At 37.7% G+C, this 17004-nt stretch overlaps 1 protein-coding gene across 2 annotated transcripts in view; it reads right to left on the reverse strand.

The window, feature by feature from the left end:
• The window catches only part of FIG4 (FIG4 phosphoinositide 5-phosphatase), a 72687-nt gene that overhangs the window by 52713 nt on the left and 2970 nt on the right, over positions 1–17004 (reverse strand). For both annotated transcript variants that reach the window (XM_068416936.1, XM_068416926.1), the window contains exons 2-6: positions 8034–8132; positions 6863–6986; positions 3661–3817; positions 2303–2353; positions 254–402 (exon numbers count right to left, since the gene is read on the reverse strand). In XM_068416936.1, the coding sequence (XP_068273037.1) occupies positions 254–402; positions 2303–2353; positions 3661–3817; positions 6863–6986; positions 8034–8132 (580 nt within the window). The remainder of the gene's footprint in view (positions 1–253; positions 403–2302; positions 2354–3660; positions 3818–6862; positions 6987–8033; positions 8133–17004) is intronic.

Here is a 17004-nt window from a genome sequence, read left to right on the forward strand (position 1 = left end):
ACTTACCTAACATTCATTACCATTCTTTGACTTGTAGTCAGTGTAGGTCTATTCTAGGCTGTCAAAAATGAACGGGTGGACAGCGTACAAGTTTGTCTTGCATAAATTTGGGTCGGGGGTTGTTTCAGGCACGTTATAAGACCACTGATCAATACAGAAGACCCAAGTGTTTCTCAAAAGTAAACTTAAGTAGAACATATTCTAAATGTACTCATGACTAACAGCATTAGTTTAATTAGACATATTGGCTTACCACTTCCACCCTGTGTTGAAAGTCCTTCATCTTCAAATATATCAAAACTTTCTTGTCGTGTCTGAGTTGTTTCAGTTTTTAATGTCTCAAGTGGCATTCTCAGAACAGTAAGATTATACTGAAGGGAGTGAGATAGATCATAGCTGTAACTGATAGACAGTTATCATTTATTAATAATTGTACATGCACAGGACTTTTCTGAAAGCCCTTACTCTCCATCTGTACTTATTTTAACACAGTACTATTTTATCCATTAAAAAAAAAAACTTTTAAACAAGATACACAGATTCTGATTCTTTAACGGCAAATGATACAAATGATTTCCAAAAGAAGCTTTACAAACATAGAAACTGTTTACAGTACAATAGCTGAAATACCCATATACATAGACAACCTCATTTTTCTTAGATTTAAGTACTACTCTCTAACTACTACCTGAACTCAAAACAGCCAAAAATTTGGTCCACAAAAACTGTATCTGTCTTCAAATTTGTGATAGCAGCATAGATGCATCCTAAGACAGTGGCTGCTGAATAAGCAAAAGGCGAGTTTTTTAATTAGTTCCATAATACTAACAAATTCTGCATCTCACGTCTTTTATACTGACAACACTCTACACTAATTGCTAATTCTATAAGCCACTAGGATTCACCTCCCCAAGGAGAAACCAAATTTACACGACACTTGAATCAGAAATACAAACAGATTTCCAAAGATTTTCCTAAGATGGCATCAGTGATTACTGGTGCCCCAGTAACTTCTAGATATTCATTGGTGATCTAAAAAAAATTATTTAAACATTGGACATTTAGATTTATTGCTAACGATAACAAAGTCTAACCCATGTATTCACCACATTTCCATAACAATGACCTGACATGCTTAGTTAGCTGTTAGAAAAAAAACCCAAAAGTTTGTTACATGCTCAGGCTGCATATAACAGAACCTTTAAACAATATCCCAGTAAAAGACTTGTTCAGGCTATTCCTTCGTTTTTCCCTTAGACCAAATGTTTTCGTATAACTAACTTCTAATTCTATTCAGGATTTATATGAAAACCATGCAGAAGAATATGCTATGATTTCAGCCAAGAACAATTTAAATTAAGCTGATAAATGTGTTTATCAGAGTTTTAATAAGAACCTTCACCTTTCCCCTCTATGCACGATCACAGAAACAGTATACCTCCATCGTCTCCAAGAAGAAAAAAACCTGGAAGTTGTATAATGTTAGAGCTGGGAGACAAAGCACGGAAGAAAATGCAGGTTTTATACTGTGAAAAAGCCTGTCCATGCAAAACCACAAAACAGACATGAAACTTTGGTAGGTTTCATCTTCACGGATACAGTTGTGACAAAAAGCCTTTATTTTCCAAGAAGGAGTATGTTCTAGACTGATATACCTTTTGCTACTTGCAAGAGGGTTTTTTTGCTTTGTTTCTTAAGTCTTGAAGTCTTCTAACTATTATTTCCAGGTTTATCACCACATTTCCCCCATTTTTCTGCTGTCCCAAAAATCTCATGTGTAATAGTAGCTGGGACACAGAAGGTTGTCTCAGGTATGGCATTTATGAAGCAGTAAGCAAGAGAACTGGTAATGCCTAGAAGGCCCTATGAAAGATGTACCCTACACAGGGTATATCTTAGATGAGGACCTATTTCTGTATCTTTGTTTCTGAATCAAAGCAAAGCTTTATTTCTGGAAAATGAGATCAAGAAAGAAAAACTGACAGGACAAGCAAAACCCTTGAAATACACTACTTTTCTAAAGAAAGAGCTTCCGCATAATCTGACAAAGGTGAACAGTCAGTGGAAACACTGATTTTAGTGTCTACCTTCCACCACGTCACTAATATTTCTACAGTTTTTCAACTTCATGGAGCCTGCATTCCTAATCAATTCGTTGAAGGAGAAAGCAGGTTCAAAAGACACAGATGAAAACGGACAAGCAGTGTGATCATATGTCTTATTTCCCCAGAACACCAAGAGCAGAATCTTATAGAAAGTCTAAGTATACAATTTTTTAAAGGAATTAGTAATGAATACTTACCTAAAATAGAAGTTGCTAGAAAGGTCCACATTTTGAAAGATTCTCAGATACCTAGCAAAATAATTCAAATTAAAGGGAAAGTTATCACTTTAACCAGACAGACCCCAAGAAGTCATTCAGAGGATCTCAAAAATTAAACTACATATAAATATTGACTTTTGCCATAAGTTCTCTAGCTATCTTACTGTAATTGTTTTGACAGTTAATTCCACTGGAATGTCAGCATCTGGATTAAATAAATCAAATAGCCTTTTTTTAATCCAGTATCTACTCGTGTACATACCCTGTTTCTTTAGGCAGTTGTAGATACAGTTGAGTTCTATTTTCCGCATACGTGGGTCAAAATCTCTAGGACTTACACAAGTAAACTCACAACAGTACTATACGAGAATTAAATATTTTCACAGTTATTCTCAAATAAATGAACAAGAAATACCTACTTCAACATGTCACGCACTTGCGAATTCTTAGAAGAAACCATAACACTATGAAAGACAAAATGGCTAACACCATAAATATACAGGTTAGATAATATGGTCTCCTGCGTTCTGAGAGGGGAGACTGAGGTTTACGATCAGTGAAAATTTTTTTAATAGTTACCATTGGCTTGATTTATGACCTGACATCAGTTTATCATAATCCGTCGCAACTTTTAGAGTATTCACACTTGGTACAGACTGAAAAGCAGTTTCGTGATATAATCTGCCTGGTATCTCATAGAAGTAGTTACCCTGCCCTGATAAAAACACCACCAGGTCGTACTTGTACATTTCACACAAGATGCCCTGCTGATCAAAGGCCCAAATTTCTTTCTTTAGAAAGAAGTCACACAAAGGAAAAAAGAAGCTAAACTTACAAATGGGTCAGTTTATCACACTTCACAACACCAACACTCACAAGATTCTGACAGCACAGAATCACTAAATTAAATAATTTACTCAGCACTTCTTGAAAGATCTCTTTAGATGAGATTAACATGATGCTAGAGCTACTCACAAAAGAACAGTACTCCAAACAGTATAAACCAGTATTAGCATTACTTTACCCTTGTAAGAACAGTGTTTATATATTGGATGCTTCCTGGTGCACATTTGCTAGGATGTAGCTCTGACACGTAGGTGACATGGAGGTGCAAACAAAAAGCTCTGAAAGACTGTAACAGTTGTATTTACCTGCCAGGTTAGACGCCACAGAACTTGTGGCCCACTCTCCATTCTTCCACACTAATTTATCAACTAAGATAAAATGGTTAAATGATATACTAACAGAAGGAATTCTATGGCCAAAATTTCTAGTTGCAGTTCACCATTGCTTAGAAAAAATTCAAAACGTACACACTATTTACCACCATTATTTACCTGGCTTCATCAGGATGAGTGACTCTTACAGAGTCATTTGGAATGTAGATCATATTTGTATCTTCTATTTTATATATTGCATGACCTCCAATATCTGCCATTTTTCTTCTTTTTGTTATTAACACAATGTAGTAGCCTTCTAAAAACCTGACAAAACCTGTTAAAACAGCATTAAAATGCTATTAGTTGGATGTTTGTGTTGATTTGATCAAACATATTTAGAAAAACAGTATCAGGATTGTTTCAAGACTTCACAGAATTTTTTTTGTTCTTAATGTTATATATATAATGTGCATATATATACACATACAAAAATATACATATACATAGACACAGTCTCTTACAAATCACCCCCAGTAAGTGTTAATCAATGAAGTACATAGCTTTCACTTTTTTTCCCTTCCACTGTGCATATTTTTAATATTAGACAGCAGAGTTAAGACACTGAAAATTCAGAATAAGCTGCTGTCCAAAGATACTTGTATTTGCTTTTTATAGGACACTCATTGTTCAGAGAAAGGCTTCTTAGGGTATTGTTCAGAATACCCTAATTACTTCAGATACCAAAAGGCTGATTTTCCAGGGCAAGGAGGAATCCCAATCTCCAATTTTCCTTTCCAGTTTATGTATTCTCTACTGGGGAGGGGCACAGAACAGCAAAAGGAGTTGAGGGTACTACACCACCTTTGTGCTCTCTCTCCTTAACAGCAAGGAATTAAATTCCCTGTCTACAGCAGCATCTCCCCCAAATTAGCCATTCAGAGCATCAGGGGTAATCCTTTCTTTCTATTTCCTCTCTCAGAGACAAACACTGAAGTCCAGAGGTCTAAGGAGGTAGAACAGGCAGTGTTTGGCTTTACTGCTTATAAAAAGGCAGCTTCTGGAGCCTCCACCCTCTCATTGCTTAATGCTACAGGGCATAGCCATGCTTTTTCACTGAGTTGCTTCTTTGGATGTCATATCATCAGGAAAAAGCATAACAAACCTTTAAATACAATACAAATGTATAAATTCAAATTAAAAATAGAATTTCTAGAACGTAACCACCCCTGAACCCCAATTTGTTTCTAATACAGTATAGGCAGTGATATAGCAGTACTAACTTTTAATAACTAATAAATTACATGGATTAGCTCTTGGAGGTAGCTGCTTTGATGGGTTGCTGCTAGTAAAGAGCCTGAATCTCAGTCACTGCTGCGCTGTCAACAAATATATTAGCTGAGAGGAAAAAAAAACCCTCACAATTCACATTTTCACTTGTATTTATATTCAGTTCTTTCAGCTTTGCATTATAAATTAAAGAAGAAGGATGAGCAAAGCACACATCTTTCTCCCTGTCACTGCTGGAGGCTGCAACATGATCGAATGAACTGCAATTCTTTGCTTCCGCCTTATTAGCTCCCCTTGGAAAAATGCTCTCACCTGCACAAGGAGAGGAGACCCTGCTGACAATAAGAAACAAAGTCTTCCATTTGAAGCAGTCAGACTATTGAATTTCAGTTGTTTAATAGCAGTCAAAGTTTTTCCTGTATCCTCCAGGTACTGAAATCACTTATGTGAACAGTCTCTACCCTTTGAATTTCACCAAATGTTACATCAAAGTCTGATAAGGAACCCAGCCTTTCCCCTTGGCCTGGTTCTCTCTATTGAAAAGCAATTTCTACTTTTAAACACTATACAGCAAACCAGAATTTATTCTATCAGCACCCCCATTCTGAATACACTGAAAGCACTATCTCTGGTTAACGAAATAACCACAGAACAGAACAAAGCTGTCCTTTCTAATTCTACAAAAAAATAGCCCTGTCCTCCTGACCTGAGACAGAAGGCAGAAATAAATGACCAGTTACATTCCCTCAAATTACATGTTTATACACATATGATGAGATAGGATCAAGATGGAAGACATCCAAAGTATATACTTTAAAAGTGCAAGATGATCTGAAGATCACGAAGACAGCATGTTAGTTCTAAAAAATTAATCTAGAAATAGTACGCCATATCTGATAAGCAATACATTTGTCCAGCTACAGAATAGAAACTCTCATGTTATGAAGAATACATAAACAAACATACAATAGGGATGCAAAATTTTCATTGAACAGATCTACTTTCCAACCAAACATATTATCACTTATTTAGACAGTGAGCATTCATGGCTTGTGCAAAAAAAGCCAATGCTGCAAGACTGTTAGAAGGTTCTTTAGGTTTACCCAGATTATTAATACTCTCAAATTAATATGGAACATAAACCTCATCTGAGGAACTTCTGAAATGTGGATCCATTGATAAGTTCCAAAATGCTTCATGGGCAAAAAGAATACAAAAGAAAGTTTTCTTAATCTGACACTTCAGATTAGAATACTAATAATATTTTCTTATGTTTTGGTTGTTATGCAAAATTCAGGATCTTCTTTTAAAGTAATTGCATTCTTCACCTCCGCTGCCACTTTGGATTTAGATGTTCAGGTGTGTATTGATACAAATAAAGCACAAAGTATTCTTGGGGGCTGTCAGAGCACATATTAAAATTTACTTTGGATATATCACCCATCAATATATCAATCTCAGTATTTGACAATAAGGAGGAAAGTAGTGACTTTCAGATGAAGTTAGAAGCTACTAAATCCTTGAAGCAATTCTCTAGGATTATGGACAGCTGATCAGCATTTAAAATTTAGTTGACGTACTAGTCAGTCATACTTGTTCAAACATGAAAAAGAAATATTTAAACATGTCACTGCAAAAAGTTAACCAAAAAGAAAATTAAGTCATCTTTCTGAATAGTGTGTGATGAAGAAATAAAACCTAATAAAGGATGTCAACTTTTGTTTTCTTTTTAAAAAAGCATTGTGTGAGCTCTGGAATTCAGGAGGCCAGGTTCCACGCGATTTGCATCGTACGATCATTTGCGCTTGGTGAGATCTTCAACCAAGACTCTACATTTTGGCTGCTTCCTAGATCTCTCCCTTAGTGACAAAGAAGAGACAAGTTATGGCACAACTCTCTCCCCTGTCCTGGCCACCTGTTTTCACAAAATACATAGAAACTTATCTGTCTTTGAGAATGAAATTTCTCAATCCTCTTCAGTTAAAAAAAAAAAAAAGAAAAATCAAGGGGAGACAAACTTATTCAGCATGACACAGTAAGCCTCACCTCCTTAAGAAATAAAAGATTTTATAAAACCAAACAAAACACTTACCTACTACACCAAAAGCAGAGACAGCTCGAGATAACCCAGAAGAGCCCTTCTGCCCAATCTTTGTTCTGTTTCCCAGGTCTAAACGGCCAAGAAGTTCCCTCACCTCTTGTTGCGTATACACATGCTTTAAAATAAAAAGTCACTTAAGTTACTGCTTTGGTAGTTAAATGTTATTTCATATCAGAGAATAGTAGAATTTACTTAATATACAATAAACCAAATGTCTGCTCTACATCCTCTGTCTCTTGTTTCAGTCCTACCAATAAGTACAAGAAGTCTTTTTTATGCACAAAACTTGCCGTTCACTGCGATAGAAATAGTCATGGTCACATGTGAATTCAAACATTTCTAAATCTTAAGTGTCAAGCTTTTAAACGGTAAAATTCCTGGACAGGAATCAAATCTTATTCTATTGTGTACATTAAAACTCTTGTTGCTGCTGTTTATTTTGCTTCAGATGTGATAGATCAGAAACACTAAAAATTTGGCTAGATAGTAATTAAATGTATTTTGCACTTAGAACAACATAGCTGAACATAAGAAAACCATTGGGAGCATACACGTAATAAACTGAAAAATTTGGGAAAATTTCATTAAAGTGAATGTGCTGTTTGGAGATCTTGTGGCCCCTCCCATACTATGACTACTCGGTATCATGCTAATACCATATGCATCTGACGTACAAGGACAGGCTGAGAGAGTTGGGATTGATCAGCCTGCAGAAGAGAAAGCTCAGAGGGGATCTTGTCAATGTGTATAAATGCCTGGTACAAGGGAATAAAGAAGTGTGAGGCAGACTCTTCTCGGTGGTATGGGCAATGGGCACAAACTGAAATACAGGAAATTCTATTTGAACATAAGAAAAAGCTTTTTTACTGTGAGGATGGTTGAACACTGGAACAGGTTACACAGAGACGTGGCATCTCCATCCATATCCAAAATTCAACTGGGCATAGCCCTGAGTGATCTGATCTAGTTGACACTGCTCTGAGCATGGGTGTAGGACTAGACAATCTCCAGAGATCCCCTCCAACCTCAATTGTTGTATGACTCTATGATTCTGTAACGTACCTTTGTTGAAACAGATTAAATCTGTAATATTTAAATTCAGCTCAATATAGACAGTATCATTTGGAATAACTGAAAAAACCCTAAATAGAGAGGCACTCACCTTATCATCGATTATAACCAAATCCTTTGGTTCAGTGCGATCTATTTTCAAAACACGGTATTTGGTTTCTGCGGGATTACTTCCAACGAGAAAATACCGCTGCATTTAAAAAAAAAAAAAAAAAGTCAGAATATTACACAAGATAAGGCAACCAAAGCCCATTGTAACACAAGACATCAACAATGACATTTATATAGTTTCTAGAGTAGATTCATTTCAATTAACATAAAATATAGAATATTCCATATGGACTGTTAATAAACTGTTTTAGATATCAGTACCTTAGGTAGGTACATTTGTATACAATCAACCTTTAGAACTCATTCTATCCATTGTACAAGGAGGGAAAAAAATAAAAATTGAAGAAAGGTGAAAATCTCTTCAGAGAGGAAAAAATGCAGCTTATACCAGCCACTGACCAACTATGCCCTGCCCCAGCCGTTATTGTCTTCCCATCTGCTTTGTGAAATTTAGCAGAAGCTTATGTACATGAGTTTGTAACTTCTCATGATCTAAAACTACTGTTGCTATATTGTAGTCCATTGCTATTTCTGCCAACTAGTCTTTCCTAATCCATAACAAACACAGAAAAATTGTAAGTACTTCAGTACTGCAAGTTTTCTTCATTTTTCATTTATATTTGCTATGATAAACTTCTCAGCCGTGTTTTCCCACAACACTCGAGTTTAATTTAACCAGCTATGCTGGTTAAAAGTATTAGTTTTTTTAAAAAGACTAGCTTTATTTCTCATTTAAACTATGAAAGAAAGACACAGACAAACATATAATGTGTCCATGTCTCATTTAAGGGAATCAAACTATAAATGCATTTTTACATTTAAAGGAATTAACAGTAAGCACAGGTTGCAGGACTGACTTGCTATAAGCAGATCTCATTTTACTAATCCATTTAATCAGTGTGGTGCTATCACACAGCAAGGTGTAGCTCATTAATAATGCTCAGCCTAGTAGGAAAGCATGGCAAATTCATGTGGATCTACGCACCCAGCTCTTGACTTTAAAAGTCACATGGATTTAAGATGTGGGAGAAGAAATCAATAATAACTTTCACACAAAACTAAGAATTTCATAATTTATGCCAATTAGATGTTAAGAAACATCTTTAATGTCAAAATACTTAAGGTGAAAGAAGAACTTAAAGCCCTCTTCAGCTTCCTTGAAATCACAAAAACGTCTAGATAGTCAGTAAGCTCTAAAAAAGAAAATAAAATACTCAACTTTAAGAGCTACAAAAGAAAACACCACCAACTCCTGGTTCCACCTTGTACACTGACATTACAGTGGTTACCAAGTGGCAAGTTTTGATGTTCACTCCTAAATGACAGTAAAGAAGGCCCTTCAAAGTCATACGCCATCGCGGCACTGCCTCACTGAAGCCTTTGAGGCAGCACTTTGGCACAGGAAAACTGTTCCCTACTGTTTTTTTAGCAGCAACGTGATGCTGTGCACAGCCCAGGCTCCCCAGCCTGCACCCCTCAGAGTACCCTCCGCAGGAGATCCCTTAGTGCCAAGATCTGCACTTCCCAGGAGGGAAATCATAAGGACAGGGAGTGGGTGGGAGCCTCCACCGCGTGACACTGAATGGCGCAAAGGTGGAGGATGGAGCTCTTCTACTGGTATCACCCACCAGCAAGAAACACCAAACCACCAAGACAGACACTTGCTCAGACCATGCCATCATACCACCTTCTTCTTCATGCAGTAGAAGGTGAAAGGGCAGAAGGAAATATCATATTCATTTGTAATACACAGATGATAAGTTAGTTCGCATTTTAAGAGTGCTGGTTCTCTATTTGTAAAAAATTTTTAGTTAATTAAAACTAAACAATTTTAAGTAGTCCATAATACTGCAATACAGCTCAGCGATCTCCCCCCATGCCCAGCTCATTAAATGAGCGCACTTTCTTCCCAAAGTGACGCTTATGGTCACTGACAAACCATCTTGAATACAAATAGAGCAGTACAACGTTAAGACACTTGTCCAAACAGCAGTTTGGACCAAAGACCACATTTAAATTTGGAACATGGCACATGACGCACAGGAAGAGAGAGAAAGAGAGAGATGGATATGGAGTTGCAAATGCGATTACTATGGAAGTTCAGCTGGATACTTGTCTATTTCCATTTTAATAGACCGATAAAACATAAGGAAGCGCTATGAGGAATGCATCACTCACATCACCTCGGCAGCTGCTCTAGTGAGCTACGCACAGCTACAGTGCCAGCTTTAAGTGCTGCTGCTTAGAACAGCACCAGAGTTAGATTAGATGAGAAGCAATTGTATCTGCAGACTACGGTAGCAACCACCATAATAAATGGTACTTAACAAGCTCTCTTTGAAGTCCTTTAAGGACTAATTTAGGGGTTTTGTTTTAAGTTAGAAAGCTAGGCTGTGTAATGTGTTAAGGAAGGTCTGTTGAGAACAGCATCAAAACCCAGTATCAATGGACTTAAAGAAGCCACCTTCTTAATAAGCCAGGCAATGGGAAATCTCTGTTTAGCAAACGGGAATTTTACCCACTGCACGTTAGAGGATATTCTTGTGGAAGTAATAAAGGAGGAAACACCTGCAAAAACTTTTGAATTTGGATTAGTCCTCAAAACTAGGAACCCAAAATTAGACTTCTACTTGGGAAGTTTTCAGAACTGGCTAACAATGAACAACCCCAGAATTACTTGAAACCCATCATGATATGCCAGCTCATACTCAACCTTCAAGATATGAAAACAAAGATGATGTGAAAACTAACAATGCAAAAATGAAACAAAAAAAAAAGACATTTCAGCACTAGCTGCTTCTGCTACCTAATTTATGCATCTAATGAATAAATAAGTCGGTCTTACTGGATGATTACGGAGCACAAACAAAACCATATCAGTGACATGTACCGTAATTAAATTTGCCATCACACGAACAGTAGGAAAGAATAAAGAAAAATACCAAACCAACATAACACTGAGCATGTAACATCAAATAAATTAATTTCTGAGACTGTAATATAATTGTAAAATTAATCAAAGCTAAAATGCGCTGTACTGTTTACAACTATTTTGATTAACAGAAATCATTACAGTAAAAGAAATGAGAATCCACAGGTAAGCTATACAGAAACCTTTCTGGGAGTTTCTATCCTTATTCTCTTATTCCGTTTATTACTAAGTTGAATGGAATAAATTGAAGCATTTTCCAAATGCCTCAAACAATTCCACTCTACAGCAAAGCCACCGCATTTAGATAAATGGACAACCCTGACCCACAAAGTACTTTCTCAACAGAACAGTACACAAGAAGAAACTGTGCAGACTTCCTCATACCGCTCTGCGAAAGTCCTTCAAACATCACCTGAGATGAAACATGCTATTTCCAGGTTTAGTCTGCCCTTGGCCTTTGCTGAAACTTGTTAGCAAGTGCACTTTGCCAACCACAGCAGTACACCATGCAGCTATGAGATCTGGACTGAAGCTTAATTTATTGCACAATTATCACCAAGCAACCACAAGATAGGAATAATCATTAGTCATTTCCACCTGGGACTGAATTTTAAGCAAAGCAATCTCATTGAAAGGCTTTACACCCTCTTTTATCAATCTTTTGATTCAGCCAAACCAATAAAAATAGCTTATTCTAAAAGGAGCCTAAACAAAATAAAAAACTTCTTACCGCAAATTGTTGTTTATAATGGTAGGATAATAGTTCTGAAATCAAACATTCTGCCCACATTTTTTTTTCTTTAAGATTACTTCTTAGAACTCCTGGTCTAAAACTATGATTTGCTTCTTTGTATGGGCTAATTATCATTAAGAAATGTTAGCACTGTAAAGAACTTATTTCACTCATCAGTTAAAAAGCAACACACAGCTTAAGCAGCAGGAAAAAAAAGTGAAAAGACACTAAAAGTTACTTGAAAAACATGGCAGTGCACTAATATAGCCAATTTTTAAACCTGCAAAAAGCATAAAGAAAACACTTAAGAACTTTTCCAAAATGCTTGCAGAAGATACCTGTTGAGTGCATGGATATGTCTAAAAACACAAAGCCCTAAGGAAGCATGGTAGGTTGATCCTGGCCAGCTATCAAACCCCCACCCAGACACTCAGTCCCCCTCCTCAACAGGACAGGCAGAGAAAATAAGTTGGAAAAGGTGATGTGTCAAGGTAAGGACAGGGAGATTGCCCAACATTTACTGTCACAGGCAAAACAGACTTGACTTGCAGAAAACTAATGTAATTTATTGACAATTAAAATAGGCTCTAATAGCGAGAAACGAAGATAAATTAAAATACCTTTCCCCCCCACCCTCCCTTCTTCCCAGGCACAGCTTCACTCCCAACTCCTCCACCTTCCCCCTGCCCTGAGCAGCGCAGGCGGGTGGGGAATGGCAGGCTGCGGTCAGTTCGTAACAGTTCCTCTCTGCTGCTCTCTCCACCTCACGCTTTTCCCTGCTCCAGCGCGGGGTCCTCTCCACAGGCTGCAGCTCCTTCACGAAACATCCCCCTGGCTCCAGCGCAGTCCACCCCAGGGGCTGCAGGGGGTCTCTGCTCTGGCGCCTGGAGACCTCCTCCTTCACCGACCTTGGTGTCTGCAGGGCTGTTTCTCTCAGTTTTCCTCACTCCTCTCTCTCACAGCTGCCACGTAGCATTTTTTACTCTTTCTCAAATATGTTATCGCAGAGGCACCACCATTTTGTCTGTGGGGCTCAGCCGTGCCCTGCGGTGGGTCGGTTGGAGCTGGCCATGTACAGCGTGGGGCAGCTCCAGCCTCTCCTCACAGAGGCCACCCTGCAGCCCCCCACCAGCACCCGAGCACCCGCACCCAGTACAGGAAGGTATTTACGCACTAGTCACACTTTCTGTCAGACTAAAGAAACACACTGAGTTGCCAGAAGAGGAACCTTCATGTGAATGCTGACTTTCGATCAGCATGTTGTTATCTACTTTTATTTATGCTTAACTGGGCAGTGCAATGGTAACTGTCACCTGCCATCACACCTCCACCCTCCTTCACAACAGGCACAAAGCTATGCAAGAAAAAGCTTCTTCCTCAGATTTCTGTGGTAGTTTTAATATGTACTGAACTTGCTTGTATATCAGAAATCTTCAAGGCATAAACAAGATACTAAAAAGGGTTAAAAAAGGTATAGGTTCAGCCTTTTTTCTATACTACACCAAAGAAGGGGAGAAAAATACTTACACCTACATGTAAGGTACAGCAAAAACTCTACTACGTTTTTTCTTTCTATAGAACCTACAGCAGTTCAGGGAGTATCTGTCTTTCACCTCTCATAGAAACTGGCAGAATGACATGAAGAAAGGAAGAGGTGATAAGGGGCAAAGAGAGGTACCTGAAAATAGCAAAAATTCAGTTGCCATGCTGTCTGCTTCTGTAATCTGTTGAAACTCTTCAAAAGAAGCTCTTTCAAGATGAGAAATTTTAAGAACGTACCCGGCCAAGCACCACTCTCAGAGCATGTAGGAATGGCTACCCACTCTGCATCCACCAGCCACAGCATGCCATAATGCCCTTTTCTCCCAAGGCAACCAAAGCTCTTTTGTCCCAAACAAGAGTTTGCTCTTGCTGCTCCACTGAGGGGTTCCTCAAGATTCTCCCTTCTAATTTTCAGCTAAATCTATTAATCATCAATTTATACATTTTCCTTTAGCCAAATATTTCTCCTCTCTTTAGCATCTATTCTGCTGGAATGCTTTCAGAGACATACGTAACTGGATTTCTTTTCAGCACTCACTTCAATAGACTAAAGAAATCTTGCTGTCCTTTTGTTCCTCCCAAGACAAGTCTAGCATCTATGTTACCTCACTGGACCTTCACTGGACCTGTTCCTGGTTGAATTCTTATTTCTTAAATTAATATGGACAGAAAGTATACACAATATACCATACAAGGCCTCATTATAGAGATACATTAGTATTTCGCATTAACAACCATATCACAAAAGACCACATCTGCCTTTTTCAGAGTTGTACTTCATCATCGGCTCAACCTCCCACCCCTTCTTAAGATAAAACACCCAGATCCTCCTCCTCCCCGCTACTGCTTCTGAATTGATAAACCCTGAACAAACTTTTATTGGTGTGTAATCTATCCTAAGGTGCATGAAGTTTCATAGTATACCATTCTATTTCAAATTACTTCCTTTATCTACTCCTGAGGGTCACTATAATTTCTTGCTATCTTGTGCTCTGATTATCCTAATTATTTGCAGTATTTCAAAACTCTAATCAGAGCTGACCCACATTTTGGGCTAATAACATTACTGAAAATGCTGAAGCATATTGGTCCTAAAACCACTGAAAAAAAATCAACCCTATGAGATGATTCCTTATTCACTCCACGCTAACTTCTCTACTAACCTCCCTCCTTTTAGCAAAGCCAGAGATTTTCCTTGTGGCACTGCACCTCCACAGAGCATTTGGTTTAAATACATAAGGCCATCTAATTTTTAGATGAAGACCTGCAAAACAACCAGGTTAATCTGATAGCATCTTTGTAAGTCTAGACTGCATTTCATGTCATTTACCTCGATTTTCAATTATTTTCCTACAGAAAATTATGTACAGGACTTCACAATGGATTAAATATTCCATTTGTCATGTTCCAGTCACAGCACCACCCTTGTCTTGAACAACTTGAAAATATTTAGTCATTTCACTGTTTAGTATGCCTACATCTATCAAATTTGCATGTTGAATAGATTTAATTTTATTTCTACCCCAACACTGTTTCCTTTTTCGAAACCTCATTCTTGTCACTCATTTTATCTTCACCCCTTGTTCAGTACACTTGTACTCATGAAGTAAATTCTTAATGTAAACAAGGAAAAAGACTCATTTAGTTTTAGGGCCATAACAAACTTTGTTTTGAAAATAAAAAGTAGCGACAGAAAATAGCTATACTTCTTCATCCTTCTGTTACATTTAAATACATCAATTTGTGATCATTTATCCACAAACCCCTCATCACCATTCCATCTAGAAAAGTGGATTCACAACAAAACCAGATCTGTAAGAGTATCTCTCTCCTAGATCTAGTGACTACACGATGACACCCAGGACAACATGGGACAAACTAAATAAAACATGTGTCGCCAAAACAACTTAGGCAGATGTTTGAAGGCACATCTTTCACATGCAGTGTGGTGCTACCGCTTTTGAACTTTATTTTTGTTCTGCCTGAATAGCATATACCCTTAAAAACATGTGGTGTTCTCATCACTGCTATTCCACCAAGTACCTGCCATACTCATAAATGGTCTCAGATCCCACATATATCAGTTGATTAAGTTTCTCTATTTTATTGCCCATATATCTGGCAGTATATCAAGACATTTAAGACAGAAACAGTGCTTTCCTGAGTTTCACACAACTCCCTTTCTTGTCCCAACTCCATCCGCTGCTCCATTACATCATCACCATTTCTGGAATGCCACTGCAGAGGGAATAGGACAGTCATCCGAGAGGGGCTGTCTTCTGCTAACGAAACCATTCCAGAGAGATCAAATTTCACAGCCACTTCTAGCTAGAAAATTATGATAACTAATGGTTGGCCAGTAGATTGTTCACTACTTCCAACATTTTTTAAATGCATCAGATAACCATCTATATAAATCAGTTTGCTTCACAGTTCAGTAAAAATTCTCTAGCTTTTTCTCTGAAATCATCTTCTACATTAAGGTTTCCCCAATTTGACCACAGACTAACTTCAGCATTAAATAAGCACACCTTGTTTTTGTTAATATAAAAACGTTCAAATTATTTTTAGAAGAAATGAAATTTTTAAAAAAAACAAACCCACATAGTTTTCCCTGGGGAAAAGGGAAGAAAAATCTACAGGTAATTATGCTAGTCACATTGCTTAATAAGCTTGTGCAAGTCATTTGGATACCGTGGAGATGGAGACTGTAGAAGAACCTGATTAGAATAAAATAATATTAATTAAGCCTCATAATATCCTGAAAGATAGGCAAGTGATACACCTTTATACAGATGGCACAAATTGACTTGTTCCACGTCACACTGCCTCAGGGGAATGATAATTTCCAATGAACTAACCTACAGCTTTCAGGTGGGCTTCATTTGGGGGATGCACAGAAGTTCCATCTTCTCCTGAAGAAGAGAGGAAAATATCTTTTGTTTCTTATTAGTCATATTGCTGACATATCTTTACTGCCCCCTGCCGTGTAAATATATGCATAAAATGAAAGATAATTGGCATTGATCTGAGTAACACTGTTCCAGTTCATTTTTCTGACTACTTCTAAACAAGTCTTCAACTTCCCAAGACAAACAGGAGATACAACTCACATCTCCACAGTATTTATTGACCCAAAGCATCAGTTTAAAAGGTAGGTCTCAGCAACCACCCCATATATAAACGTTAATAGAAAATATAGAATTTTGCTCTCTGTTCCTTCAATTGACACTGTGAATTCAGCTCTCCTCACCTCTAGGAGTCTTTCTTGTTTGACTCCAATAACACTACCAGAGTCTTTCCTGTTTGACTTAAATAATGCTACTGTATTCATAACTCAAAAAAAATCAACTAAAAAACTCTTCCCTAAACCATTTCCACTTTTTCATCCATGTCATCTCTTCCTGCTTTAACACAGAGGGGTTTTACAGGAATAAGCAGTATGATCAGCGTAAACTCCACTGTTTCTCCCACTGCTGACAACTTAAGTCATCCCTTCCTTACCCACTCCCAGGTCTCCATGAGGAATCTTAGGATACAGTTTCATGTTACCCTTTATCTGATATAACTCCAGGTCCCCCGTGCTTACATTGTATCTAGCAAGCGTATGGTCTTAGGAAAATCGGAAAAGTAACCTGAACCAGGAGAAAGTTATTCAATTTTGTGTCTGGGTGATGCTTCCGTCACATCAGTGACTGTCACAGCCGGCGACTGCATGATTGTGAGATTTTATGCAAAGGAGGA

The sequence above is a fragment of the Nyctibius grandis genome, chromosome 1, assembly GCF_013368605.1.
Source record: "Nyctibius grandis isolate bNycGra1 chromosome 1, bNycGra1.pri, whole genome shotgun sequence".
NCBI lineage: Eukaryota > Metazoa > Chordata > Aves > Nyctibiiformes > Nyctibiidae > Nyctibius > Nyctibius grandis.